This window comes from Hippocampus zosterae, chromosome 6 (assembly GCF_025434085.1).
Source record: "Hippocampus zosterae strain Florida chromosome 6, ASM2543408v3, whole genome shotgun sequence".
Lineage (NCBI taxonomy): Eukaryota > Metazoa > Chordata > Actinopteri > Syngnathiformes > Syngnathidae > Hippocampus > Hippocampus zosterae.
This window is the reverse complement of record NC_067456.1, coordinates 18,914,220-18,941,438: the sequence shown is the minus strand read 5'-3', so window position 1 is coordinate 18,941,438 and position 27,219 is coordinate 18,914,220. Positions and strand designations below refer to the sequence as shown.

Sequence of the window (27,219 nt, the reverse complement as noted above, 5' to 3'; positions counted from 1 at the left end):
GTATGCTGTGCAGCCTGTCCCAGCAGTTGTTGGGCTGTAGGCGGGGGACACCCTGAACCGGTTGCCAGCAAATCGCAGTGCACACAGACGAACAACCATCTGCCCTCACAATCACGGACAATTATTTGGAGCGTTCCATTGACCTGCCCCGCATGTTTTTGGAATGTGGGAGGATGCAGAGTAGCCGGAGACTCCACACTGGAAGGCCGGAACCGGATTCGATTCCTGCACCTCTGCACTGTGAGGCCGACGTGCCTCACAGTCATTAGGAAAGATCTGTAAAATGTTATTAAACCATTCACCGTTGCACACAAGTATATTAACCGTCAACATTCACGTGTAGACAGAAAAACATAGTGAATGAAGCGTATGTTTATTGAACACAATAAATTCTTACTTTTAATAATAGAAGCATGGACCTAATATACAGCATAGCTGTTGAAACAACCATCCGATGGTAATGTATAACTTCTTTGGCCTTTTTGTATAGAAAACCCCAGAACTGTATATTACAATACATGCTGATTTATATAGCGCTTTCACAACAGCGGCAGCTGTAACAAAGCGCTTAACAAAACGGTTAAAGTGAAATAAACAACACGTAACATAAAACACGGTATTACTGTAATATAACACCAAATGCAAGTTATTTCTATGTACAGTAACTACAAAAGCAGCAAACAATGCAACATTTGTTTCTACAAACTTATCGTAAACAGTGAACAGGGTAATGTACCCAAGCCATGTAGTGCTGATGCAACCTATGATGGCTTATTAACATAGTTACGGGTATGAAAAAGCTAAACAATGTCTATCACCCAGACATTGCTTTCAAGAACAGCATTGAATTCCGATCGGAAATCTGGAAAATGTTCATAGCCGTCAACAATATGCAGAACCTTTCCACATGTGTGCCCCACCGGCCTTCTACTAAACTCCGTCATTTCCTGGAACTCCACAAGAATGGTGTTAGTTACAACAAGATCAGATCCTGTGCAAAACCAGAGAAACTTCTGAAGCTTGAATTCATCCAACTCTCGGATGAACCTTTTCAGATGATTTATCACTTCCTTCTGCTTTGGGGTTAAATCAGTTGCAAATTTCAGCAGTTGGCAGACTTTTTTTGAGGTAGGTTGCAAATCCGAGCACAACTTGTTCAGTGCTTCAAGACTGATGGAGACACGGTGAAGAGTAACCCCCCTCCAGCAGTCAATCACAAACATGGGCTTTTGGATAAGCTCTTTGTGTGCTATTTCCTGCAGTATTGTGGGAAAGGTTTCAGCAGAGATTCTTTTTCTACACCTGATGCTGTCAAGAACTTCCACAAGATCATCTAGGTTCACTTCTGAAAAGTCCTTCATTGCTTCCATCAAAACTTAACGTCCTTGGCTGCTCACAAACTGCAGAAAATGGGCTTTTAGATCACACAGTTGAAAAGCACCTGCTCGAGGAAAGGAAATGCAAGTTTGTTTGGGAAGTAGCAACAATCTTGGTATCCCTTTAAAATAATTCTCCCGACTGCTTTCCACTTTTCTGCAGGAAAATCATGGTGAATGAATGGTACTTTAATTGATGTACCAAGGGTGCATCGGTCATAGAATTCCTGCCAGAAGCAGCTGAGAACATCTTGAGGTACTCCAGATCCAAGACCTGCTTCTTCTGTATTATCTGGGAGTATGCGTTTCACATTGAGTGATTTGTTTAAGATTGCATTTTCAGAGAATGCTATGATCATATCATTTAATGTGTCAGTGTAGTGGACAGTTATTGTCATCACATCTTGTGGATCAGGTGGACCATCATAGATAAGTGTGATGTCTGCATCTCCCTCTGTGTTGTATGTGGGGCCAAAAGTAATTTCTGAATCAACAGAAATGTCGAATGCCGCGTAGATGTCATTTGAATCGACATATACCTCTTCAATTTCAGAGTTGTCACTGGCATTGTGTGACACAACCAATACTTCTTTGGATGCTGTGTGGCCATCATGGTGGTCGTCCTTTGGCCTTGTTGCAATGTAAAAGCGCAACAACGTGAGCTTTGCAGCCTCATACATATTGCCGATGGATTGGCCGGTTTAATCAATGAGGTTTTGTTTGAAATCCCACACCTCAAACTTAAAGTCCAATTCAGATCCTTTAGGAGAAATTCCATCGGGGAAAATAGTTTCTTTCCTTCCTTGAGAATTTCTTTCAACCCAGCTTCTGTGGACATTTGAAGTTTTCTGGTACCCCATCCCTGCTTCTCCCTCACCTGTTTGGTTATTATTCTATCATTGTGTATCCATCAGTTTGCAACATCTCTCATTGTTTTCTGCCTCTCCGTCTGTCTTGATTGTTGTGTCTTTGAGGAAGTGTCTTCTTTCCCGCTTTCTTTCCTGATTTTCATTTTTTCACATAATTTTTCCAAAAGTCAATTTTTTCTTTTGGATGGGAGCTGTTGAGTCTTGCAAAAATTGAAGAGTGCTATACTGTCACCATAGCACGGGACATAAGTGGCAAGGGTGGCATCGTCCATCAGTGCTATGACATCAGTAAATCTGCACAACAAGACAAATAGAAAAAATATACATTCAATCACCGTAACACATAATCACTTAATTTTAAAGTATGAAGCACAAATGTAATATTAATCTCTACGATTGTAAACCAAATACACAGGCAAACATGTTGCAACTCTTCAATGTTGAAAACCGAATTGAAACCCGTTAAGAATGTACTAAGATAAATTTATGCTTGAAAATTCATCTAACCTATTTGTATTATAATATGCAACTATGATAATAAAGTCCCTGTTCAGACAGCAGTTCATCAACTGTTGACTTCATTTATGCGTGCGTGTGCACATACTTCAAATGATGTAGCCTTGATTTGCGGCACGTCACTAGAGTACTTGCTACGACACGACCACAGTTCACGGTAATTAGGCTGCAACGATGCTGCAGCCGGCCACTGTCATCCACACAAAGGGGTTCGATGTCGAGTGTTGTTGTTTTAACAACGTTATGTGGCGTCACATGGACGTACCCTTTTAAATTGGTTACGTTCTTCTTATTCACGAATGTAAACTGGGTGCATCCATTCCCCGCAGGTCAAGAGTCTGGGTGTCATCCTTGACAGTTCACTATCCTTTCACTCCCACATCAATAACATTACCCGGTCCGCTCATTTCCACCTTCGCAATATAAACCGCCTCCGTCCCTCACTCACTCCGCACACCACCGCTATCCTTGTTCACAGTCTCGTCACTTCCCTTATTGACTACTGCAACTCACTCCTCTTCGGTGTCCATCAGAAATTCCTCTATAAACTTCAACTTGTTCAGAATTCAGCAGCCCGGATCATCACGAGAACCCCCTCCTTCCATCATATCACCCCCATCCTCAGACAGCTCCACTGGCTTCCTGTCAAACTTAGAATCAACTTCAAATTACTTCTCTATACATTCAAAGCCATCCACAACCTTGCGCCCCCCTATCTGTCAGATCTTCTTCAAATCTCCATTCCCTCTCGCTCACTCAGGTCCTCATCCTCCCTCCACCTTTTACTACCCTCTGCCCGTCTCAGTACATTGTACAATGGGGTGCAGAGCCTTCAGTCGCTCTGCCCCCAAACTCTGGAATTCACTTCATCCCAACATTCGTAATATTGACTCTCTTTCGTTATTCAAAACCCACCTATTCAGACTTGCCTACCCGCCTTAAATCTTTCTTTCTTTATTTATTATTTTATCTGTGTTTTACCATTGGTCTTGGCAGTACAGTGTCCTTGAGTGTTGTGAAAGGCGCTTACAAATGTCATGTATTATTATTATTATTATTATTATTATTATTATTATTATTCATGACATTCGGACTAGCAACGGAGCTACAAGCTCCATGGAGCACGTTAATACCAAATTAAACAAACACGACGCACAGTTTACTCACCTTCTGCTCCTCCAAAAGTGAAAGGATGTCCTCCGACACTCCTCGGCCACGCAAAAAGTCGCTGGGTGACGACATGTCCTTTCTTTCAAGTCACGACAGTGACGACACACGCTGACGGTCCCCCCACAATTCATAGCTCCACAAACGTCACAAAAGTCAGAATTTAAAGTCAGAATTAGTCAGAATTCTGAGATTAATGAGATTAAAGTCAGAATTCTGAGATAAAAGTCAGAATGTTCACTTTAAAGTCAGAATTCTGAGATTAAAGTCAGAATTCACACTTTAAAGTCAGAATTCTGAGATTAAAGTGAGAATTTTGCCAACATTATTTTTTCTTTCTTCATTGGCCCTAATCCTCTTCCGTACTGTTCCTTCCTTCCTTCCTGATTATTATTTAATTTAACACGAACGCGGCATCGAATTATTATTATTGTTAATATTATTATGATTATTATTATTACTGCTACTACTACTACTACTACTACTACTATAAATAATACGATGCAGTTAATACACGTAAAATAGAATACGTCCAAACAGCTAAAATTCACCATTAAGCCGCACAAGTAGAAGCCCACCAACAATGTTGCCATTATTTACCGATTGCCATTTTTACCGAAGAATATGCAGTATTTTGCTTGTGGGGAATAAACAAAACAGTCGTGGCTGCACGACGTACGTCCAATCGTGATGACGCAATGAGCAAATTCGGCGCGCGAAACCTGCAACAGGAAGTAAGAATCGCTGAGGAAAACGGCGACCTGTTTAGGATCTGGATCTTCAAGTTAACTTCATAATCTGCAAACATCTACAATATTATGGCAGACCCAAAGGTGAGATCGTGATTTGTAGCTCATCGAAAGTCTCCTGATTGTTTCCCAATAAGAATTTGTGGAATAAACCCACATTGAGCGCTTCATAATTGGCCGAAGTTTGAAAGCGTTCAAACTGCCGACAATGAGTTGGAGATGCTACAGGAGCTAATTGGCGGCTTTCCTGCTTTACGTTTGACGGGAAAAAACATACCGGACTTCAAGTTTTCAAGGCTTGACTCGAGTTTCAAGCGTTTTTTTCCATGAAGTTCTTATCCAGCGCGCCGAATTGTGCTGGAGCCGGTGAGCACGACGTCATTAGCTGCTTAGCGTAGTTAGATGCTAACAGCTAAATCAATGTTACACTCCCCTTTGAATGTTGACAAGTTCATCACGGGCCTCTGAGCCAAGTCTCGCTCATTTGTACACCCAAGTGCTTTCGCCCTGCAGGTTTTATGGGGTGGTGTTAGTTCGGTTGCCTTGTCTTTGTTCGCCAGGCACAGCGGTTGCTAACTGCCATCTAGCTAACATTAGCGTGTGTCAGCGTGTTTCACACATTATCGTGCAGATTGCGCAATCGCCAGTCAACAAATAGACTGGCTAAACGAATCCACGCCATTCTTTTTTACGGCTAACGGTTTTGGCTGTGGCACGTCTTGAATGCACATTTGCTCTTCTCTAGCATCCTCACGCAAGGCCTTGTTTCTGGACTAGCAAACTTTGGAGCGAGTCCTTGCTGATACGAAGTTAAAAATACAGTCAAGAAAACGAATGTGCCTTAGAAGGAACTAACTTGTTTTGTAGTCTAAGATATCCTTTATTCGTCCCACAATGGGGAAATTTACAGCCTCCAGCAGCAAGAATGTATGTAGAAAGAAGAAAGGAGAAAGAGAAAAAAACAACAAACATCTTTCAATTAAATACAATATGAACAAATGGATAAAAATTATTATTAGTATTATGATTGTTATTTTCTAGCTAAATGTGGTGTATCTTTGCCGCCAGTGGTTGTTTTTTTTCTGGGAGGGCTGGCTGGGGGGGGCTGCTTTCGTCCACTCTTTTGTCGATGTCAATTCTTTACATGAATTTTCCCCGATATGACAAAAAAAGATTATAATAATCATTATGTAACCCTTTTGGGGACAGCGTTGTTACAGTGGACATATTATGTTATCAGGTTACAGGGTGCACCAAAGGGTTAATCACAGTGCATCCGTGGAGATATATCAACAGAAATATATCATCTTTGTCTGTGACCCATTAGGACCAAGAAGAGCATGAAACCACTGCAGAAGTTGCAGAAGACTCCAGCCATGACCCACAATTTGAACCAATTGTGAGCCTTCCTGAGCAGGAAGTGAAAACGTTAGAAGAAGATGAAGAGGAAATTTTCAAAATGTAAGTGGCATACGAGTCTGCTTATTGTCTTTCATGCGTTGTTGTTATTGTGGGCGTCCTTGGTTTTTGCAGGCGAGCTAAACTGTACCGGTTTGCCTCTGAAATCGACCCACCCGAGTGGAAGGAGCGAGGCACCGGTGATGTCAAGCTGCTCAGGCACAGAGACAAGGGCACAATCCGCCTGCTGATGAGGAGAGATCGTACTTTGAAGCTTTGTGCCAATCATCAGAGTGAGTCTTGTTAATGTCTGAACTTGATTTCAGTGCATTTTAATACTAAATGGGAATTCGGAATGTGCTTCAAGCAGATTTGCTAGTAGAAGTTAGGAAATGATTACAAGTAGGCATGTGCGGATATTAGATTCTCACAGTATGGTAACCATGAACAAAAATACCACCACCCCCCCCCTAAAAAAATGAGAGTAATATAAAAAAAAGATGATCAATCACATAACGAGTGGGTATTGAAACCTTGACTTTTTAAAGCGACAGCAACTCTTTAAGATATCCTTTATTCGTCCCACACTGGGGAAATTTACTTTAACCGGACTATTTCAATGTTATTTTTTGTGAAGTTATTTGGCTAATTATAATTAGCTTTGTTACGTGAGTTAGCCATCCTGTGTCCAATCCATGTTTATATGGTTGCCCCTCTTGTGAATACCAGTTGTACCGATGATGGAACTGAAGCCCAACGCTGGCAGCGACAGAGCTTGGGTGTGGAACACACTAGCGGATTATGCCGATGAAGAACCCAAACCCGAGCTTCTGGCTATACGCTTTTTAAATGCAGAAAGTAAGTCCTTCTTATTTGCAAAACTGTATCCGCTCTTGGTCCAAATCTTCCCCATGACTTTGAGTAGCCACCTTCAGAAGTTAGTTTTGGTCAATGTAATATGATGTGAGCAAACTTGCGCTGTGTGGAAATGTTGGTAAGCTCTATTCTCTCTCCAGATGCTCAGAAGTTCAAATTGAAGTTTGACGAATGCAAAGATGTAATCCGAAACAAATTAGAGGAGTCTGGTATGTAAGACACAACTATCCTTTCCTACTTTGTATCACCTGATGGAGTCTTTATAGGACTAACATATTTTTGATAATACTATTCCTATTTTTGTATATATACAGTATATAATTTATAAATGTGTGTGTGTGTGTGTATCAGTAGATATACACACATATACAGTACTTGTAGGATGTACAAATCACACCCAAGATGGGTTTACTTTCCACAGACACTCTCTTCTTCGCTGCTGATTCTGGCTCAGCACATTTTCTGTCTGCTAGATAAACATGCAGAGTGGAATACATGACTGGGTTGTGTCAAATCCTGTCTTACTTTGTTCTACTACACCAACATGCCTTGTACTGTCCCCACTGTAAAATCTGCTCGCGGTCTTCCCTGAGCAATATTTGATGTTGATTCCGTGCATGTGAGACATGTGGTTAAGTTGACTTCTTGATTCTATTTGTTTTCACCACAGATGACGCTGACAGTGCTATCAAAGTGGTGGAGAAACTGGAGGAGCTCTCGGTAAAAGACAAGAAGGAAGGTGAAAAGGTGACTGAGAAGAAAGAAGAGTCGAAGCAGGTGAAAGCTGAGGAAAAGAATTGAGAGAAGAACTTTCAATACTGGTCTTCAATTGATCCGTTTTCCTCTTTTTTTCTACAATAGACTCTAAAGGAACTCAATTTGGACACTTGACATTAGTTGTTGTTTTTTTGTTGGTTTTGTTTTTTTCTCTCTTTTTTTAATGTTCCGTTTTGCCTCACAAGTCCTTAATACCACTTTCAGAAGCAAACAACCAAAATATTGAAAGTATGACAGTGAAGTCACCCTTCCTTTTACCCCTTCTCTTCAGAACCTCATTGGAAGAACACACTTTTCAATTCTTGTCATCAACACTTTAATGTTACTTGTGACAAACTGAAGAGGCTTGTGATTGAGATGATTCCCACATTGGGGTATTTAGTTTGTAGCTTGTATTTGTTTTTGTTTTTTATTATTATTATTTTTGTAGAAGGAGGACACTGTAGCCTGCTTGTTAGCAGCACACGGTCAGGGACCAGACCAGGCGTCATGAAAGAGTATTTTCTATTACATCCCATGATGCAGTTCAAATGGCTGTTGGCCTCTCCATGCTTCTGCTGTTCCCGGCATCAAGTAAATCATGTCAGTGGAGACGTGTAGGAGTAGGTTTTTTTGTTTGTTTTTTTGGTAGTTATTTTTGGGGTTGGGGGGCAGGTTCATTTTGACATCACATCTGTGTAGAGCCAATAAGCAGAGGGTCTGCAGTTTAGGACCATCCGATGCACTTAGACTAAATTTCATTTTGTTCAAAACATTTGAACGTTAAGTCCAAAGTCAGCAGTTCATCAGAGTTTGCTCGAGCCCCACTACGATTGAAGTTCCTCATCACCAGGAATTCTCTCTGTAACATTCCCTGCTTATTAGCATGTGAAATCTCTCCCCAGCCATCCCGCTCGCATCCATTTCTTCTCAACAAACATTTCTGAACCTCAAAAATGCATCCAAGTGCCAGTGCATCTGTAAATACTTGTACATGGATGAAATGTTGCTTCTCATTTGCACTCAAAAAGATTGGATATGTTTCCTCCACCTTTGAATAAAACACTGTCAACCACTTTTGCATTCACTCCAGCATTCTTGTAACAAGTGGTCTTAGATTTTTCTGGTTGTGTTAATCGCATTATGATTTTTTCCCCCACCATTTTTGTTAGTATAGCTCGAAAAAGAATTAACACATTTTTAAAAGTATAATTTGCTCAATTGACACTTTATTGACTGCTCAGGTTTCTTCTTCACAAAAATAGGAACATCCATAGCATTGTCTATATTTTAATACAGTGAACTCAGTATTGAAATGTTTTGAAAAGTAAATCAGACCCAGTTTGATGGATTTAGGATCATTTCTGACTTCTGGTTTTGGGACATTTAATCATGAAGTCCATTCTCTGAAATACAGCTGGACCAATGGCAGTATAAAGGAATGACACCAGTGCTGCATGTGGGCAGCTCAAATGCATTTGTTTGTTACCACTCTGTAGATAATACTTTTCCTTCCCTGTGACAATTTGATAAATTCAGATTTACAGTAAATTACATGCTGTGCTATGTTGTATCACTGTACCTGGTGTGGCCTTAGATCCCTTCAAGGCAACAATGGCTGAGTATTAAACCAAATATTTGTTAAATCTGTCATTATTTAACCAAATCAGTTAGCCCTAATCACAAAGCATCTAACAGCAGACCTTTGTGTTCAATACGCTGCTGTACCAGACAGCTATTGCATGCATACAGAACATTACTGGCCTAAATATGACCAAAAAAAATGGTAAAATGGTAAGACACAGGCGATTGAATATGAAAGGAAATCTTGAGGAAGAGACCACTAGCACCTAACCAATCCAAGGTGGCCTGGGGCCGTGCAACAACTGAAGCGTTTCATCTTTTAATACACCTCATTATACTCTTTAAAACCAATGTTCTATGTGAGTATTCTCAATAACACAGTGGCTTGCAAGTGGGACACAATTGTGATGCGGGATTAAATTAATATGTTTCAAACATTTTAAGAAAAAAAAAAATGAAAAACCTGGGTTGTGTGTTATTGGGTGCCTTTACTGTCGGTGCACTCAACTCACACCAGGAGTTCTCTGATGATTTTTGAATGAACAAACATGAGGAAGACGGTGCTTTTGTCAGATGAGACCAAATTTTAACTTTTGGGCTCAATGCAAAATGATACGTTTGACAAAAAAGTAACACTACACATCAGGTCAGTTCCTTCAACAAGCCCTTCTGGCTAAATTGTATAATTTCTCACATTAAAAAAACTAAATCTGTTGGGCATACAGTCTACAAAATCAAACTGACCATTTTTGAAATGTTGGGTCTTCAGTATTAAACTACTGTACATACTAAAAATAAAGGGTCATATGTTAACTACCAGCCTGTATCTCTTAACATCTTCCCATTCCCGTGAGTCTATTGATGAGCAAACACCGAATCAGAAAACAAATATCACTCATTAAAATAATTAAGTTTGACGGTCAAATGTTGGGTTTTCAAACTTGTCAAGTATGAGGTAACCTGATGGTCCAGAAGAAGCCTGCACCTTTTTGTGTCTATTGCAAGGCGAGTCGTGTACTTGTCTTTAAGTCACCGAGAGAGACATTACATCAATTAAAATCTCTGCTGGTTGCATCCATTCATAGAAAAAAAAATAATCAATTGGAAGTGGACAGTAAATTACATGCTGTGCTATGTTGTATCACTGTACCTGGTGTGGCCTTGTTGAATTCTTCTCCAAGAAGGCAGGGTGTCACACTTGGGAAAAGTATGATTCCTTCGCTGAAGGTGTTCATGTTTTGTTGTGTTTAGGTTTTTTCCCCCAGTGACATTTTTACATTTTTTTCAGTCTCACTGATGGTGTACTGGTACACTCGACTCCCTTATGTGTGGGCAGCGCGGGATCGGTTCCAACTCAGTGATTACGTGAATGGTTATCTCTCTATATGTGCCCCGTGACTGACGGGCAACCAGTACAGGGTATAGTCTGCCTTCCGTCCGAAGTCAGCCGGAATAAGCTCCACCAGCTAAACTCCCCGACCCTGTTCAGGGTAAGCTGTGTTGAAAATGGATGGATGGACGGACATTTTGTTCTGGCTGAAGCGAAAATGTGTACGGTATAGGAAATTTGATCAAGGCCAGATAAGAATATGATGATCTTTTGGTTCAATGAAATGACCAATACATGGACCCCCACCACAAACACGGACGTGACTCCCACTGATAATTGGACTCAATGCATCTTTTCGCCCAAGAAAACCACACAAGCAGACTGATCCTGTGATTGAAAAATAAAACTCGTTTTGTATTCTACAGTTCACCCCCCCCAAAAAAAAACCCTAAATGTGGTTCTTGTCAGTGAAGTTGGATTCGGCGTCGCTGCTCACACCGAAATCTCATAGGTGGTGCCTCCCACGCCTGTCACCTTTTTGACGTTACCGTGGCGATTGGGACTGGCTGTGACACCCTTGGCACTCGGGTGGCAATCCATCTGGCCATTAACTTTCATGGCCTCTCTGAATAGAAACAGAAAAGCAACAAATGGTGTTCAACTCACAGACACTGAGATTCTACACAAGTAAAAGGTTATTGTTCTATGGACGGCAAAGAAAAAGGGATGAAGGGTGAGAGCGGAGCGACATGCCTCAGTTGTCCAGATTGAACGGTAATACTGTGTTGGAAATGACCACTGATGTGAAATGAGTATGTAAAAGCATGCAGAAAGAAGGAGGAATGGAAAGTCACACAACTTTATTGATCTGACACTGATAGAAGAAAACAAAACTTTTTCTAAGGCAAAAAAAATAAATAAATTCATGGAACACATATGAATTCAGATGGAACGTCAGGATAAATAAACATTAGGACAAACGCTGTATTACTGAATGCTACATGCTAGAAAAGAGGTACAGATTAGTGCTCATTAAATCAATGGGAGCAGGGCTCGTGACCGGACAGTTGTGTAGTCCTCCAGGCCCCAGCGCCCCCCCCCCCCCCCCCCCCCCCCCACACACACACAGGTCAGGGGCATGCATGCAGTACCACAGGGCTAGGATTCATACCTTGCCCTGCCCAGGCGAGGTGAGTCCATCCTCTCCTGGGCACTCATGTATGAGAGTTTCTGGTGGGAGTAGGAGGGCGATCGGGGCATGGCAGGGGAGCGAGGGTGGTGGGCAGGGGAGCGATAAAGGCCCTCTGGGCCCGAGACCCTTCCGTGGTTGTTGTTGCTGCTAATGTGATCCGTGTGTAAAGAGCCGGATGAAGTCCTGGGTGCTCGGCCCAGAGTGGAGCCAGTCTGGCACAGTACAGGGGTTCTCTGGCCGTAGCTGGGCCCAACCCCCATCAGATTGTCCCTGGAGCCTCCATAAACCGGAGGTGTTGGGCCTCTGGACCCGGCACAGTGAGGCCCATCTGGATAGCAGGGGTTGGGCGGAAGGCCATATCCCCCCGAGCCTTCAAACACACCCGAGTCCTGGGCATAGATATGTGTCTGGGAATGCCCGTGTAGCATGTGTCGCTTCTCTCTCGCCTCCATTTCCTTCCGCTCTTGGATGGAGGCCATGATTGTTTGGGAGAGGTTGTCGTAGCGCACTGGGGAGGAGTCCCTGTCCCGTAGGTGAGGCGATTGACGGTCCACCCCCCTCGATGACATAACTGGACTGTAGGTGGCGGCAACCTGTTGTCTCTGCAGCTCAGGCTCCCGCATGTGGCACATTTTGGTGGGCAGGTAGGGCGAGTGGAACCCCACTGGAGGCATACCACGGTGGGCCAAGCACTCGCTGGCAGCGGGCAGGGTGCCACTGGGGTTCAGCAGGCTGTCATAGGATAAGCTTCCGTTACGGTTGGAGAGCGTGTTAGGAGAGAAGATGTTCTTGTATGGGGTAGAGTTGACCGTCTTGGGCTGCAGACCTACAAGATGACCTTTCTCTGATCGCTGCTGAGCCTGCTTCAGGCTAAGAGTCCGAGAGTTGACCGGGTCAGAGTCCAGCTGGAAAGGCGAGGACTTGAAAGTGCGTTGAAGGGGGGCGTTAGTGTATTCGGGCAGATCTAAGTTTGGCTCGGATCGGTAGTCGTGGCCACGAACACCCTCTTCCAAGATGGCTTGGGAATTTTGGTCATCGGGCATGATAATCTGACAAGAAAACAGAAGACATGATTAGTCGTAAATGCCAGTTTTCTGCAGTTTCTAGGATAAAACAAAAACCAAAATAATAAATGCTTCATTTTACCTTGTCCCCGGCCGTATGATAGTGGACCTTCGGCATGGTGCCAAAGGATGGTCTGAATTTGTACATAGCCGGAGTGGAGGGGTGGGTCTTACCAGACAGAGAGCTTTCTGTGGTACAATCAAGACAGAGAAAATCAAATACCGTAGAGGTGGGAATTAACAAGACGCTATCAGCCATTTCAGCACTGATAGACAACCGAATTGTACTCAGTTATGTACAGTATACAATTACCATTACATTATTATATATATTTTTTAAACTAATTCCTAAAAACACTAACACGTGTGCTCTGTCGTTGGTATGGGTTTGAACAAGATGGGGGTGGGGGCCTTTGCTGCAGTACATGAAACTACCAGCTGGTTGCAATATTGCTCCTTGGGCAGGGCAAAGGGTTCCCTCCCTGACATAATGCACCAAGACAGGGTCTCTGGAGAGAAAGAACCCAATGTGTGTGTGTGTGTGTGTGTGTGTGTGTGTGTGTGTGTGTGTGTGTGTGTGTGTGTGTGTGTGTGTGTGTGTGCAAGCGAGTTAACAGGAGATTAATGACATTGATATTTCACAGGATTTCAAAGTAATAGATGACATCCGCACCGGGATGCATTCATACATAACGTAATGACCACACAGAGGGGAAAAGGCTGTGATTTACAATTAACAGGTACTTCATGAGGTGCACCTGCAATACAAGAAGCTGCTTGAAGTTGGTCTTTACAAAGACTCGCGTTTGTAGTCGTGTGAAATTGCACTGCAGCAGATGGTTGTTCCTAATCTTTTGGTTTCGTTATACTGTACATCCTTCAGCTCTCAGTGGTGTAATGATAGCTGGCCCATTTAAGTTCGAATAGTAAACGGATGGAGGAATGAGATGTGTAATTTATGTGGTTCTTACCCTCACTGGAGGTCAGATGATTTTTCAGCTGGTTGTACCTGTCGGCTTTCGGGGGTAATGGCGGCTGTGTTTCTTTTTCATCCAGGCCATCAAGGCTGTTTTTGGACTATGGGGATGAGAGCAGAGCGTCAAGAACGTCCTAAACAGGTGGCTGAACAGCAGGTGCGATGGGGATCCGTGTGCGTAGGTGCAGCGACTTAGGTTTGGTTTGGCGGATATTTGGGTGATCCCAAAGGAAATTCTGGTATCCGATTGACACAATCGCAGTTACAAGCTGCAGCAATTAAACCAACCGCTACGATGCACAGTCACAGGTCACAGTCCGTTAAGCAGTATGTGAGAGTAATTAAAAAAAATACAAAGCAAATACATTGGAAATGCAATTTTATAACAAGCAAATAAAAATATATCAATAACGTGCATGATGTGAAACACACTTGTATGTCCTTAAAAACGTCATAGTATGTACACTTTACTTTTTAATTGTTTGTATGCGAATAGGTCTGCGGCATGCTTGCCTACGCATTGTGTGAAATGAAACAATCAAGTACATCTTATTTGGGCTGCGCTATTCCGAAAATATGCCTGTGGGCAACCCGAAATTTTGCCCAACTCGTTGTTGAAAGCGCAGATCAGTGTACGATCATGATTCTTTTCTGATAAGCAGTACGTATTTGCTCGTTCATCAAAACTGATGATGCGGTGGGGGCGAAGGGGGCATTTGTGTTTGCCGATGTCGGCTGCATGCGCCGCATGCATAGATGCGCAACGCTAATTGACGTTTAATGTGTCGGCTCCGCGATGAAGTGATGCCTCTGCAAGTGGAAATAAAATGGATCTTCAAATGGGGCGCGCTTCGTCCTTCAGCTAGTCGCAACCCATAGCTCCGCCCCCTGCTGTCATGTTAAGGAAAGGCCTACTCTGCAATGGGCCTGGAGTACAGTGGACGGCAAAAGCAGTGCCTCCTTTGCAATAAGTAGAAACAAAATCAAATTAAAATAAAATATCAGAAGTTGGTGTTAAATGTGCTGTTATTGTTTGTGTATTTTGACCCGAGAATGTCTGAGACATAAAACACTTCAACCACTTTTACACTAAATTAATATTTGTCAAGGAATAATTTTGGGGGCGTCAATAACCTGATTCTATCTTTTGTTGTTGTCATTTCATTACAATCAGTTGTGTGCACTTCAGATGCCCCCAATGAGATAATCAAACAGGTGACAAGTAAGAAAACCTTTATTAGTCTCGCAATGGAGAAATTCCAGATGGCAGCGGCAAAGTAATGCAAAGCATAGACAGGAGTGGGTATCAGAGAGGCGCGAGTACAAACACAAAAACTGGAGATTGCGTTCCGAAAACCTCACCTTGGAGCTGATAATGGTGCCGTGGATGCCGTTGTCATTGACTTTAATGGTGATTTGCCTGTCTGAGAGGTCCGGTCTGATGAACGGAGGTTGAATTTTCATGTGGGGCTTTTTTCGGGGGTCAAATATGTACCTGCATGGGATGAGATAACACGCATGATCGCTGTGATCCGAACCACCAACATTTTAACTGTTGCTACAAAAATGAAGGAGAGGAACAATATATGTACTATTGTAACTATAGGAGCCTATCTCAGCTGGACTGGTAGGCAATCACAAGGCACACGTACACTTGCATTCTGGATGTACCCGAACCAATGTTGTTGTCAACAATACAAAATGACACACACCAGCCTGAGTACTTGGAGCATCTTACCTTGGCCCCAGAGGACTACATAAGACATATTCCACGTTGCCACAGCAACCTTTAGTGAAGGGATTTACTCCTCCACGAAACTTGCCCGTTACCTGAGGAACACAAGACCTTGTTCAGAGTTTACACACACACACACGCATACACATTCACATGGAGAGAGAGAGATAGAGAGAGAGAGAGAAGTGTGTGTGTGTGTGTGTGTGCATTTAAGATTGTACGTATGTGATTGATCAAAGTCAGATAAAAGTCGGAATATTCGTTACTACGTTACAGTCAAGTAACCGGTACCACTAGTAGTTTTGATCTCCAATTTCTATTAAACGAATAACGGATCATTTTAAAGAAAGAGATGGTGTTTAGTTCTGACAAAAAGGCAGAGCAGTCGGTCACTTTTCAAAAGAGAAAATCCAAAACAAAACACGAAAAATAAAAACTCTCTTGAGTTTGAGTCATAGTTCAAACTAAAGTGAGAAATAATACGGATTCAACTGTTAACCGTTAAGCATTGACACAAAAAACAAGTTGTCAACTGTACAATACATGCAAGGTTCTTAATATTATTAATCGATCGCTTCTGCTCACTTGTTCATTTGTGGTTCGACCTCGCGCCACAAGCACCATGTGGAAACCCGTGAGACCCACAACGGGAATAAAGAAAAGACCTGCGATACACATCACCACCAATCTGGGCATTTCGACAGTTAAGGCCAATGAAAAACATCAGCTCAAGAAACATTTACAATACAAGATGTTGACAAGTGATCAAAATAAATGGGAAAAAAAGGATTGTTTAAAAAAAAAAAAAAAAAAGGATACGTGATGGTGGTGTGCAGAGCTCCCAGCTTCTCCCGGTGGTGGAGCAAAAAAATGAGGCCAAAGGTGAAAACTCCCAGCATGTGAACGCTCAAAGAGAGCAGGAAGAGGAAGAAGTAGCGATAGTTTCTACGTCCAATGCAGTTGTTGACCCAAGGACAGTGATGGTCAAAGTCCTGAGAATGAGAATGTTGTTTATTTTTTATCGTAATGCAAACACTCAATCCACACTTCATTTTTAATAGGGAAATAGTTCCACACATGCTGTGTAAATAAAACCGAAATAAAATAAATAAATAAATATAATAAAATAAATATAATAAATAAATAAATAAATAAATAAATAGATAAAACCGGTGTTTAGCGGAGCTAAACACCACTGTAACCTTACGACAAACACTTAACACACATCCTTATATGTTAAGATAATTACCAAAAATGTGCACCTGTGCCATGTTTAATATGCATTCTGTATACAGTCAGTGAATAATGATCAAAACAATAAGCTGACTCTGGACAATTTTCCACGGCGCAATGGTTGGAAATTACTTAATTCTCCAGCATACTCTAAATGAGAGTCTTGCTGCGTGTAAATATGCATTTGCGTTGTCACACGCATGCATTGCGACACACCCACCTCCACGCAATTGTCACAGACACTGCAGTGGGAGCAGCGAGGCGGCCTGTAGAAGTGACAGGTGGCGCACCACTTCATCCGAACCTGAATGCCCTTGATCTCCACATTCTTGTAGAGAGGCGCTCGGAAGTCGTCGTCTTTGTCTTCATCCTCGTCCGCTGTGGCGCACAAGAACACGCCGTCAGGCAAGGACTGTTTGTGCTCATTGTATTTATTTTTTTTTGCCAGTCGGGCAAAAAAAAACAAACCCCAAAGCAGTCATTATGATCAGAGCTGAACAGAAAGTGAACCTCTTCGTGTTGGCCATGTGCTTCTTACGTGGGCAAAAAGCTCCCCAAAATGGGAGGAGCACAGTAAAGAAAGTAAAACACAAGCAAAATGAAATCACCTTTGACCTCAGAGACGTTAGCTGTCACACAAAGAATTATTCAAACAACAGAAATCATACTTAATATGATGTGTACTCTGCGTAGATATTGTATTTGACATAAAGTGCATCAAGAAGAAAAAAAAACAACAAAAGAACCCCATCCAATTTTTATTTTTTGTAATTACGAGCAAAAGTGATGGCTGACCTTCACCTCAAGAGTGACACACTCGGGTAATAATGTTGCAGCTTCATTTACCAACATAGGTCACCTCTCAGGATGCACACGTTATACATTTTAAATGGTGAAATGCTACTTGTAGACAACTGAGTAAGAACTATTACAAACGTTTCAAAAAAACAAAAGGAAAAAAAATCTTCTCTTCAAACTCCGCATTGCATTTTATAGTCATGAAAATATCAACATGGCACAACTGGAAGGTTTTATTTCCCTGCATAGAGTTTGTGTGTGTGTGTGTGTGTGTGTGTGTGTGTGTGTGTGTGTGTGTGTGTGTGTGTGAGCATGTGGTAAAATGAAGTGCTGCTGCTTTGCTCAATGGCTCCAGCGCAGGATGAAAGGTCGCTTGTGAAAAATAAAAGTGTGCAGATGCTGTAAACTAGTTGTAAAGTAGTTGCCATCTATCTGCTCTAAAGCATCACGTCGTTCTGGGAGTTTGAAGAAATTGCCGGTACATGCCATCGAAAAACGTGAATCCTACAATCCCCTCAGTCGTTGTGTCAAACGTAACAGTGCTAGCAAATCTCTTTCAAAAGAGCAAATGACAAAAATGATCATGTTGATAAAATGAAAAATGTAACCTCAGCGTTCTCTTTTCAACTTGAGAAGGCTAATTTTCAGTGATTCGCTTCACAAACATTGTTTTGGGGTCCGTCTGGGACGTCACACACGAGCGCCGCCGGCTAACATCGAACAAAGCTTTGAAATGACTTCATACTTACAGGACGTGTGGTTCATAAAATTGTGCAGGCCAGCATTGCTCACCTCTGCCAAAGAAGGTCAATGTGCATCACAGAGCCTTTATATAATGATTGCTATACAGTAAGGGTCAATTTTTCCTCTCGGAAGGTGCTTATGATTCACAAGCACATGATTTTTTTTCTTCTTTCTTCTTTCTACCTACATTCTTGCTGCTGGAGGCTGTAAATGTTCCCAGTGTGGGACAAATAAAGTATATCTTAATATCTTAACAAACACCCCCACAGGGGAAAGTTGAACCACCACTCTTTGAACCTGGATGAAGTTAGTCTGATTCGGGAGGCATTGAAATTCAATGGCATGCAGTCCAAACACCATCGCCGAATCTTAGTGAAGTAGTTTCTCAAGAATTTATGAAACTAAAAAGCAATCGAGACACCTCCTGTTGCTTGTTGTACGACACTAGTATGCTATAGAGCCGTGTTTTTGTAAAAGCAAATAAGGCACGGCGATACAAATGTTGCTCGAAAATAGTGACTTGAATGTAGAAATTTGACTTTTTCTCCAATTTCCGATCAAAATGTAAGGAACCGATGTAGGGAGCGAGTCGCACACAAACCTCTGGGGTAGACGCCGGGGTCCATGAAGGTCGCCATGCTGAAGTTGGCCAAGACGAAGAGGAAGACGAGGCCATTGTAGAGAGGCACGAGAGGGGAGATCACCTTGGCCAACCAGGGGCACCTGAAGTTAACAAATGGAAACAACATTCAGTTTCTTGTTTTGCATTCTGTCATGTTTACCTTCGTATGAGTCGACAAGCGGCCGGCAATCACAGTCAAATGCACTTTAGCTGAGCCCTTGGTCTTGTTTTGAAAAGATCAATAACCATCATAGGTAACATGATTCCAGGGCGTGAAGCAGAACAGGATAAAGTGGTTAGAGTTCAGGAAAAAAACAAAAACAAACCAAAAAAATGCAAAACAGCAGTGACCAGAAATACAGGAATGCCTTTGAATTGGGCAAGATCGATTTCGAGAGGATGACCCTAAATAAACTCTGTCTGTTCAAGCTACTATTAAAATGATTTGGTGTACACTAAAGGTGTCAAACTCATATTTGCACACATTATAATTACCGATTCCCTTTGAGGGCTGTTATGACTGCAAAACGATATGAAGAAGTCAATAATAATGGTTTATTTAACTACAGTTTAAGTAGCAGTAATGAAGGTTTTGAAAACTCTATTATATATTACATACAATAATTTGAAATTGTGGTACAGTTTTTAGCAAGCACCATAGAAGCCGACATGTTTGATTTGCTTTCGCGGGCCACATCAACTGATGTGGCGGGCCAGATGTGGCCCCCCGGGCCTTGAGTTTGAAACCTGCGGTGTACACTCTTGCTTCCTAGCGCTGAATCGACACTGCGACAGGGCAAACTAGAGGCGACTTTAACAATAGTTGGTGAATCTTCATATCCTTTTTAACATTTCCATGACATCGGTTCCAACAGTGCGGATCGGTTCATGCGGCTCTTGAATTGCTCTGCTGCCTTCCCACCACACGGAGCCTGTCCCGAGCCATCAATTCTTCAGTTTCCCCATTTCGATTTGGATGGACAGTGACTTTTTCCTCAGTCACTGCTGAAAAATTTTCACCTGCTGAAAATATCAGCAAGAGTTCAGCACAATCCCCTCAACTCAAAGGTCAACACTCACCCATCTCTCACTCAAGCAATTCTGTTTGTTCGAAATATGTCGCAATTAAGAATGAAAGGCAATCCTGTGATGGAAGAATCAAAGCTGCTTCATGTTTCTTGACATGGTGACAGATCGTTTCAACTCGATTGCGTTTTCAGGTCGACTGTGCTGCGCGATACTGCACAGTATCTGCATTGCGTTGGCCCGATTTCTGTTTGACTGAAGGTGGTCCTACATACAGCGCGAGCTTGTTTCGTTTTTCGTTCCACTCTCTACCACAACAATATCATTTATTTATTCATTTGTTTGTTTGTTTATTTTATCACACTTTTATTAATCCAGACAGTCTTAAAGTATTCTTTGGATACAACGGCGGTGACTTACTGTATAGCGCTGAACATGACTTTTGCAACCTCATCTCAAACCACGGCTCCAAAGTGTCACCATTTCTACAGTGCAATGTTTCAGCAAAATATGAGCAAGGTAGAAAAGCACATTTACTGGCTGCCAATGTTTACCGGTATGTATTTGCGTCTACAGTCAAGCGAGTGGAGATAAGTGCAAGAATCTACTTCAAATTCAGCGCACAGACAGCGTGGGAAGAAATGGCGACTGAGAGAATGTTTGATGAAGATAACAGTTACTGTTTCATCAAGATTGCGGGTATTAAGTAACCATCGAGTATTGACAGAACAATTATTGAAGAAAAAAAAAGTGTAACCATTGAAGTGAAAGTCAGGTCACAGACCATTACTTTTTCTTAACTCCAAGTTTGTTTGTAGCTGTACAGAGTGGACACAAAGCATGAAGTCCCTGTGGTAATTAAAATCCTTACAAAAAGAAGATGAAGGGGTAACAGAGCGGGTAAGGTCAGCACTGAAATCACATCAACGGGGCCTGCATGTTAATGTAAAAGAAAAGAATCATATAGACATCCATGCAAAGGAATATACAGTATAAGGAGCTTAGAAAACCCATGGCTCATTCTGGGTTGTTTTTTTTTTAAAGAAGGGAAGAGGAATGGCAGGGAACAAGGAGGATTAAAAGAGAATAATGAACATCTTCGTCTTCGTGCTGGCAGAGTGATACACTGCCTCAGCGTTAACCACAGTCAGATTGATGTGAGCCAGCAACTTGGGTTTGAATGTAAATCACCCTTTGGTTTGAAAAGGAAAGACATTCTTGAATGGATGTGAACGTTTAAGACAGAATGCAGCGATGGTGTTAGAAAAATCAATCAAGCAATGTTCTTATTCCACAGCTGTGCGAAACCTGAAGAACGATGAAACACAGCAATGTATTACTGGGGCAAATCAATGATTGCGTACCGGTAATATACCCTTCACTATGCATATGCATTCAGCACATATATGACAAGAAAAAAAAAACAAGGTCTACTGTACATTTCTGCCAACTCAAGGCTTTTAACAGAACAATTGAGACAAGAAAGTTGAGAAGGTCATTTTGCGGGTGCAAGGTTTACGATAATTTCATCTGATTTCAGATCACTCCTAATCTGTTTTTTTAAAATATAATTGCAGGAGAGGTTTATTTAGAATGAAAATTCCCTTTGTGTTACCATTTTACATTTACGCTTCAATCAACCTCATTTCAACAAAAGAAGTCTCTTCTGAAGAAAAAAAAAACATTTCGTGTTTTGGACCAGTTGTCGAAGACAAGGAGAGGTTTACAATAATCCACGTTGACAAGAACGGAGGTTTTGTGACTGGAGGCTGGATGGAGAAATTTGATGTTGTGTAAATGGAAGTATACAAACCGTGTAATGTTTTTGACATGTGTTTTGACTCTTGAGGGGTGAGAGGGACAATGAAATTGTCCATGGGATGTGAAAAACCATTACAATTTGCCGAAGGTGAATTTAGAACTGATGAGCATGATCTCACTTGAAACCAATATTTGATATCTGCAATGCATGGTGATCAGCAAAGTCACCATGCACACCACAAAGGGCAGTCTAACTCCATTGTGGCCCGCAATGAAAACAGGTTTGACACGCCTGCATCAAGCGGTCTGAGGATTGCGTTGACAACGGAGAAAAGAATTGCGTTGAACCGATACCTGAATAAGCTTGTCATGTTAATCAGATTGTCACTGCATATGGCTGCCGTTGTGCCGAAAGGTGGTAAATGTTAGATATTTTTTTTCACAAATCCATTCTGTTGGTCAGTTCACGCATGTGAGCATTGTTTGATGAGCAATTAAAATGGCTGCTCTCTTTGATGATGAAATGTGAATGGTTGAACAAATGCGACGTTTTGGGAGTTTCCTGAAAACAGATCATTTCTGATGGACAAGAATTTCAACCGACAGCAGCAATAAGTATTTACGGATGCTATGGTGCGTTATGAGGGTGTTCAAGCCAGTAGACTGGGGTATCCCGCATTTCAAACACATGCATGTTCGATTAATAAAGTACTCAAATGTGTCCTTCGGTATGACTGCGATTGTGAATGGTTGTGTTTGTGTCCTGCCATTGGCTGGCAACTATGGCAGGGTGTACCTCACCCCTGGCCAAGGCTCCAGCTCATCCACCAATGGATGGATGGCTGAATTAATGCGCAACCCTTTCAACATAACATTCGCACCGATGCCGGACAACCCGACATTATTGCCACATGACGTGTACAGGAAATTTCTCGAAGCCTTTTGAAGCCACTATTTTGTGACACGCTCAATAAATCCCGTGTGTTTTGAAATTTGTGATTCGAGAGTAGCTGGAAGTGATGTCATTGACCATCTGGCTTTCGTTACTCGGGAACAAAACATTAGGCAAAGTCCCCGATGTCCTCGTGTGAAATTTGAGTTTGCGCTATGGGTGTCGACGGGACATTTTTTAAACATTTGCTCATAAACGCAAGTCGTCCCCTTGGAAGGATCGATGTGCGTTCGCTTGTAAATGCTTGCGTCAAGGCATCTTAACATCAATATTCCATGTTTTTGTAGCGTGCGAAACGTATCTGGTCACCGTCCGATTCAATCAGTCCGAATAGAGTTGAGTGTGTTGACATGTAGTATAATATTCCCCAGAGGGAGAAGACACATGTGCTGCCTGATTTTATTGCTGCCAAACTCAGACCATAGCAGATCCATGGGTCAACCGGAATAAATCAGGCTTACAGACCAAAGCCTCGTGGCTTTACTCGAGGTGTACAGTCACTACGTTCGGGTGTATGGACCAGAGTAGTGAGGGGAGCAAACATTGCCCAAGTGCAGCTGGTGCCGGAATGTGTGTGTAAATGTAAAGCCCTCCCAGCCAGAAATACGTAACAGTGTGAAACCCAAGATGGGTATTACATTTGAGAGGGGATGAGAAGCCGGATTGCGACTAGCTGCACAAACGGCGCTTAGACAAGGCCTCTCAAGGGAAGTAAATCCGACAGAAGTTGCCTTGTGTCACATTCCTAAACGCTCCTTCTGCAGAGGGCTGCAACCTGCACGTGTGGTCACTGCCAAATACTCAACCAGGGGAAGCACCAATGCAACGGTGTTCTCTTGCACGCAAACACCCGTGTGCGGTATACTGAATGCTGTCGGAACAAATGTAGAGGGGCAGTACTACGAACTACTGTTGTTATCAGCCTACTTGTGACGACCGCAGCAAACCTTTACAGTATGTTTAGACACTGAAAAATCATTACAAGGAAAATGTTTGCCGTTTTTCTAATGTTTGACATACTGAACAAACGGGAACCCTTTAATTCGTGTGAAACAACTGGCAGCCGTGTAATACGTGTGCAAGGTCAGCACCGTCACTTCATAAAGAAACACTACTTTTGAAGCTTTTTTTCCCCTTTTTTTGTCCAGCGTTACGACAGCAACCATACTTCATAGTATTTGTGATCATTGCAATGTGCAAAGATTGCAAACGCTGTTCAAAAAAACAAAACATAGCAACTCCTTTTACCGTAAAATGTGTATTTGTTTCTACTTTTATTGTGAAAGACATCAAGCTCAAAACCTATACACTTATAACGCTCTATTTCAATGAATTTGACACTAAATGCATGGAAGGATTTATATGTGACAAGCACCACTAAACCTGCATCCAATGGTGAGGGCAAAACTAGTTTCTGGAAAGAAACAAGTTTCACTCTTAATGTTTAATTTACGACTGGGTGCATATGTCTCATTTAATCTCACTGACTACCTTTATCAACAAAAGTCATGGTATTGAATCTTTACCAAGACTTGACAGGTAGGAACCCCGAGTTTGGAGTAGAGAGCACCTGAGCAATGGAGCTGAAACTCGAACAAATATCAACGTCTCCCTGACTCAGGTCGTTAACATCATTGCAAGAAGCCGAAATGAACACTGAGCCTTCACCATGTATTCCATCCAGTTCTCATCACCTCAATGCAAGACTGTTTTGGCTGTTATCTGCTTGTGCCATCTGCACGCGGTTCAATCCCAACCAGTGAGGTCAGTCCGGTTGTCTTCGCACCTCCCACAGGAAACTGAGATTGCATTTGAACTGGACAAACATGTGAAAGCACACACACGCACACACACACACACACACACACACACACACACACACACACACACACAGAACTCTCCGGAGAACAGAGCAATCCTCTCAACCCGCATCTGACACCATGTGGGATGCTGTCAGGTTTTAATAAGGCCGAACATGTTGTGTGTAAAAGCCGACGATCACTGATGTGACTTGCGGTAAAATACGAACAGGACAAAGAGAAGATGTCTCTCAACAAGCTTGTCATGTAAAGCAGCCATGCTTGTTCTTCCTTGACACACGAATATGAGATTAGACTGGATTGTAAATGACATTGCTAGCATAGCCTAATGAATCAGCTGCTTGCCTTCCGTTCAGAGTGGTCACCCCCCCCCCCCCAAAAAAAAGATGCAAAGCAATCCTTTTAATTATACATCTCCTTTTTTTGCCACTGCTATCAATATGATATATTTGGACATTTTTGCTGCTGCGTGGATAATCAGCTGAATAAACAATTCATCAATCGTTTTAAAGCACACAACCAAATCCTGTGTGGGGCAGGTTGCATCCCACCCCCACCCCCAATTCAACCAAAAAGCTGGCCGTGCTCAAATTGGTTGGTAGAAGACATTACACCCCACTATGATGCAGTGTGACTCATCCTCCCCGAGAGAGGTTGCGTCTCAGAGCAGGACATCACCCAGACCAGGTCCCTGAGGCCAGGCAACACAGAATGATTGAAGCCAGAATGGCGGAGAATCTCTGCCAAGCACATCTTAGCATTGCTGTACAATTGTAAATCCACAAACTCCTTCGCTGCAATTTAAAGTGAAACTGACACTTTGAGCTGGTGCACACCGTATCAACTTCTACAGTATTTAGCTAACACCAACCCCGGAAATAGAACACACAACTAGTGAGACGAGAGCTCCTAAAATGCCAGTCAACATGCATACAGCTAAATTTGTCGCATTGACTCTTTCTTTGAGATGCAACAATGCTTTGACTTCAATTCCATGCTCTGCTACAGTGACCAACACCTCGTCCATCTGACTGATTTATAGTGATCAAACTAAGCCCAGTGACTTGTGGGCTTGCTCAAAAGAAAATAGGATTTGATATTCAGAATTGCGGTCTAAAATGCGCAACCCTGAGCAATCATATAGGATGCCATAAGACTCAGAGCATGGGCTGAAAAGATGAAAAGATTGAGGCCACTGTTAGATTGAATGTAGATTTAGGACAATCGACCGCGGTGAACTGGGCTACTTCAGCAGTTAAATGAAAAACGTATTTTAGACTTATTTCACTACTGCACAAAACTGAAATCCAAATGGATGTTACTTATTGAGATGACCCTGTAGCTGTGTCAAATCTGACAAATGTCATCTTTGTTGTCATTTGTTCAGTGTAACGTGATCCTTTTAATGTGGATAGCCTACAATAGTATTAATTGGAAAACAACAAGTATCAATTTTAAGACCATCGGAACAAACAAGGAACACCGTCCTCTCCAAGTGAACCCGAACAAAGAACCACCAAGAAACAAAGACTCCAATTTTGAGTCATTAAACTTTACTGGAGCATTTTTATGATTGAGTCTTCCAGAACCAGCAAGAGGTTTTTCTAATACTAATTCATTAGAGTATGAAGAAGAAGTGAAAGATAATGGTTCATAACTTTTAATGTTCGCTATCCTGCATGCCTCCAAATCGCTTGCAAACTTTATTTTGATTGAAGTGTGCTATCGAGCCATCCAATAAATTCCCCGACAAAGCGCAGCCCTTTGGCATGCGATCTGAAATCCAGACTCATGGATTGCCAATCTGGTTTTAGTCTTCACAAGTGATTACTGTTCCTGTCAAAATGCGGTTGCATTAAATGCAACTTTAAAGCCACTAAATATGAAAACCCAGTAATGACATTTTTAGAGGATTAAACCAGAGAATTTTTATTAATTTAGAAAATCTTCAGCCTCTCTGCTTGGAAATTATTGAATTGCACGGATTTAACATGTATTAACCTCATCTCCCGTGACTGCGCTACGCCCATGTGTCAGCCAAACGACAAATTTGCAGAAAGATAAAATGTCCTTCCCTTGGAGCTCAAAAACACTCCTATTCCCATCGAGCGTTCCTTTCCTCACTTGTTCTCCTTAATCCATCTTGATTCCTGAAGTGGAAGCAGGTGATTTCACTACCCCGAAACCCGTCTTTCCCACCTCCTCCCCATAACTCGTTAGTGGCCCCGTTCACATCTTCAGGGTTTTTAATTGCATATTCTCAAACAGTCCCCCTCCCCATCATGGAATGGTGATGATGTCGCTCATCTGATGGGAAGCTTGCCTCTCACATAAGCACACAGACGCACCGCAATAAGCATATGCAAACATATGTATGCAGTGACGCGCATGAGCACAAGTCAGTATCGCGGATCTTGTGCACGGGCATTTACAGAGCTGGAGAGAAGAAAAGGAGGGCGTGGATGGAGTCTCATAGGAGATTGGAGTACAGCATTTTATCGATGATGCCTTAGTTCTCCTCCATTAGACAAGACACAGTGAAATATGTGACTGGATCTCTTTGCAAGCTTTCCAGAGCCACGGTTTAAAAAAAAAAAAAAAGCATTCTGCTTCGTCTTCAATCATGACCCGGCAGTATGAGGTTCAGCATCCTACAAGCTTGCAGAGGAAACAAA

The 27,219-nt window shown here is 42.2% G+C and overlaps 2 protein-coding genes across 2 annotated transcripts in view; one reads left to right on the top strand and one right to left on the bottom strand.

The window, feature by feature from the left end:
- The first annotated feature begins 4,599 nt into the window (after positions 1-4,599).
- ranbp1 (RAN binding protein 1) lies at positions 4,600-8,782 on the top strand. The gene is made up of 6 exons (XM_052067054.1): positions 4,600-4,761; positions 6,005-6,138; positions 6,211-6,368; positions 6,805-6,933; positions 7,092-7,160; positions 7,622-8,782. The coding sequence occupies exons 1-6, from the start codon at positions 4,747-4,749 to the stop codon at positions 7,750-7,752; spliced, it is 636 nt and encodes a 211-aa protein (XP_051923014.1). The 5' UTR covers positions 4,600-4,746; the 3' UTR covers positions 7,753-8,782.
- Positions 8,783-10,457: 1,675 nt separating this feature from the next.
- Positions 10,458-27,219, bottom strand: part of zdhhc8b (zinc finger DHHC-type palmitoyltransferase 8b) — a 49,577-nt gene continuing 32,815 nt past the window's right edge. Inside the window, exons 2-11 of the mRNA XM_052066984.1 lie at positions 18,965-19,086; positions 17,042-17,199; positions 16,408-16,580; positions 16,174-16,276; positions 15,592-15,683; positions 15,216-15,348; positions 13,849-13,954; positions 12,960-13,066; positions 11,793-12,862; positions 10,458-11,246 (exon numbers count right to left, since the gene is read on the bottom strand). Coding sequence (XP_051922944.1) covers positions 11,114-11,246; positions 11,793-12,862; positions 12,960-13,066; positions 13,849-13,954; positions 15,216-15,348; positions 15,592-15,683; positions 16,174-16,276; positions 16,408-16,580; positions 17,042-17,199; positions 18,965-19,086 — 2,197 coding nt within the window. The 3' untranslated portion in view covers positions 10,458-11,113. The remainder of the gene's footprint in view (positions 11,247-11,792; positions 12,863-12,959; positions 13,067-13,848; positions 13,955-15,215; positions 15,349-15,591; positions 15,684-16,173; positions 16,277-16,407; positions 16,581-17,041; positions 17,200-18,964; positions 19,087-27,219) is intronic.

Coding starts and splice junctions, on each gene's coding strand:
- ranbp1 (XM_052067054.1), top strand. Junction 6,139..6,210: donor GAAGAGGAAATTTTCAAAAT/GTAAGTGGCATA, acceptor TGGTTTTTGCAG/GCGAGCTAAACTGTACCGGT. Junction 6,369..6,804: donor GCTTTGTGCCAATCATCAGA/GTGAGTCTTGTT, acceptor TGTGAATACCAG/TTGTACCGATGATGGAACTG.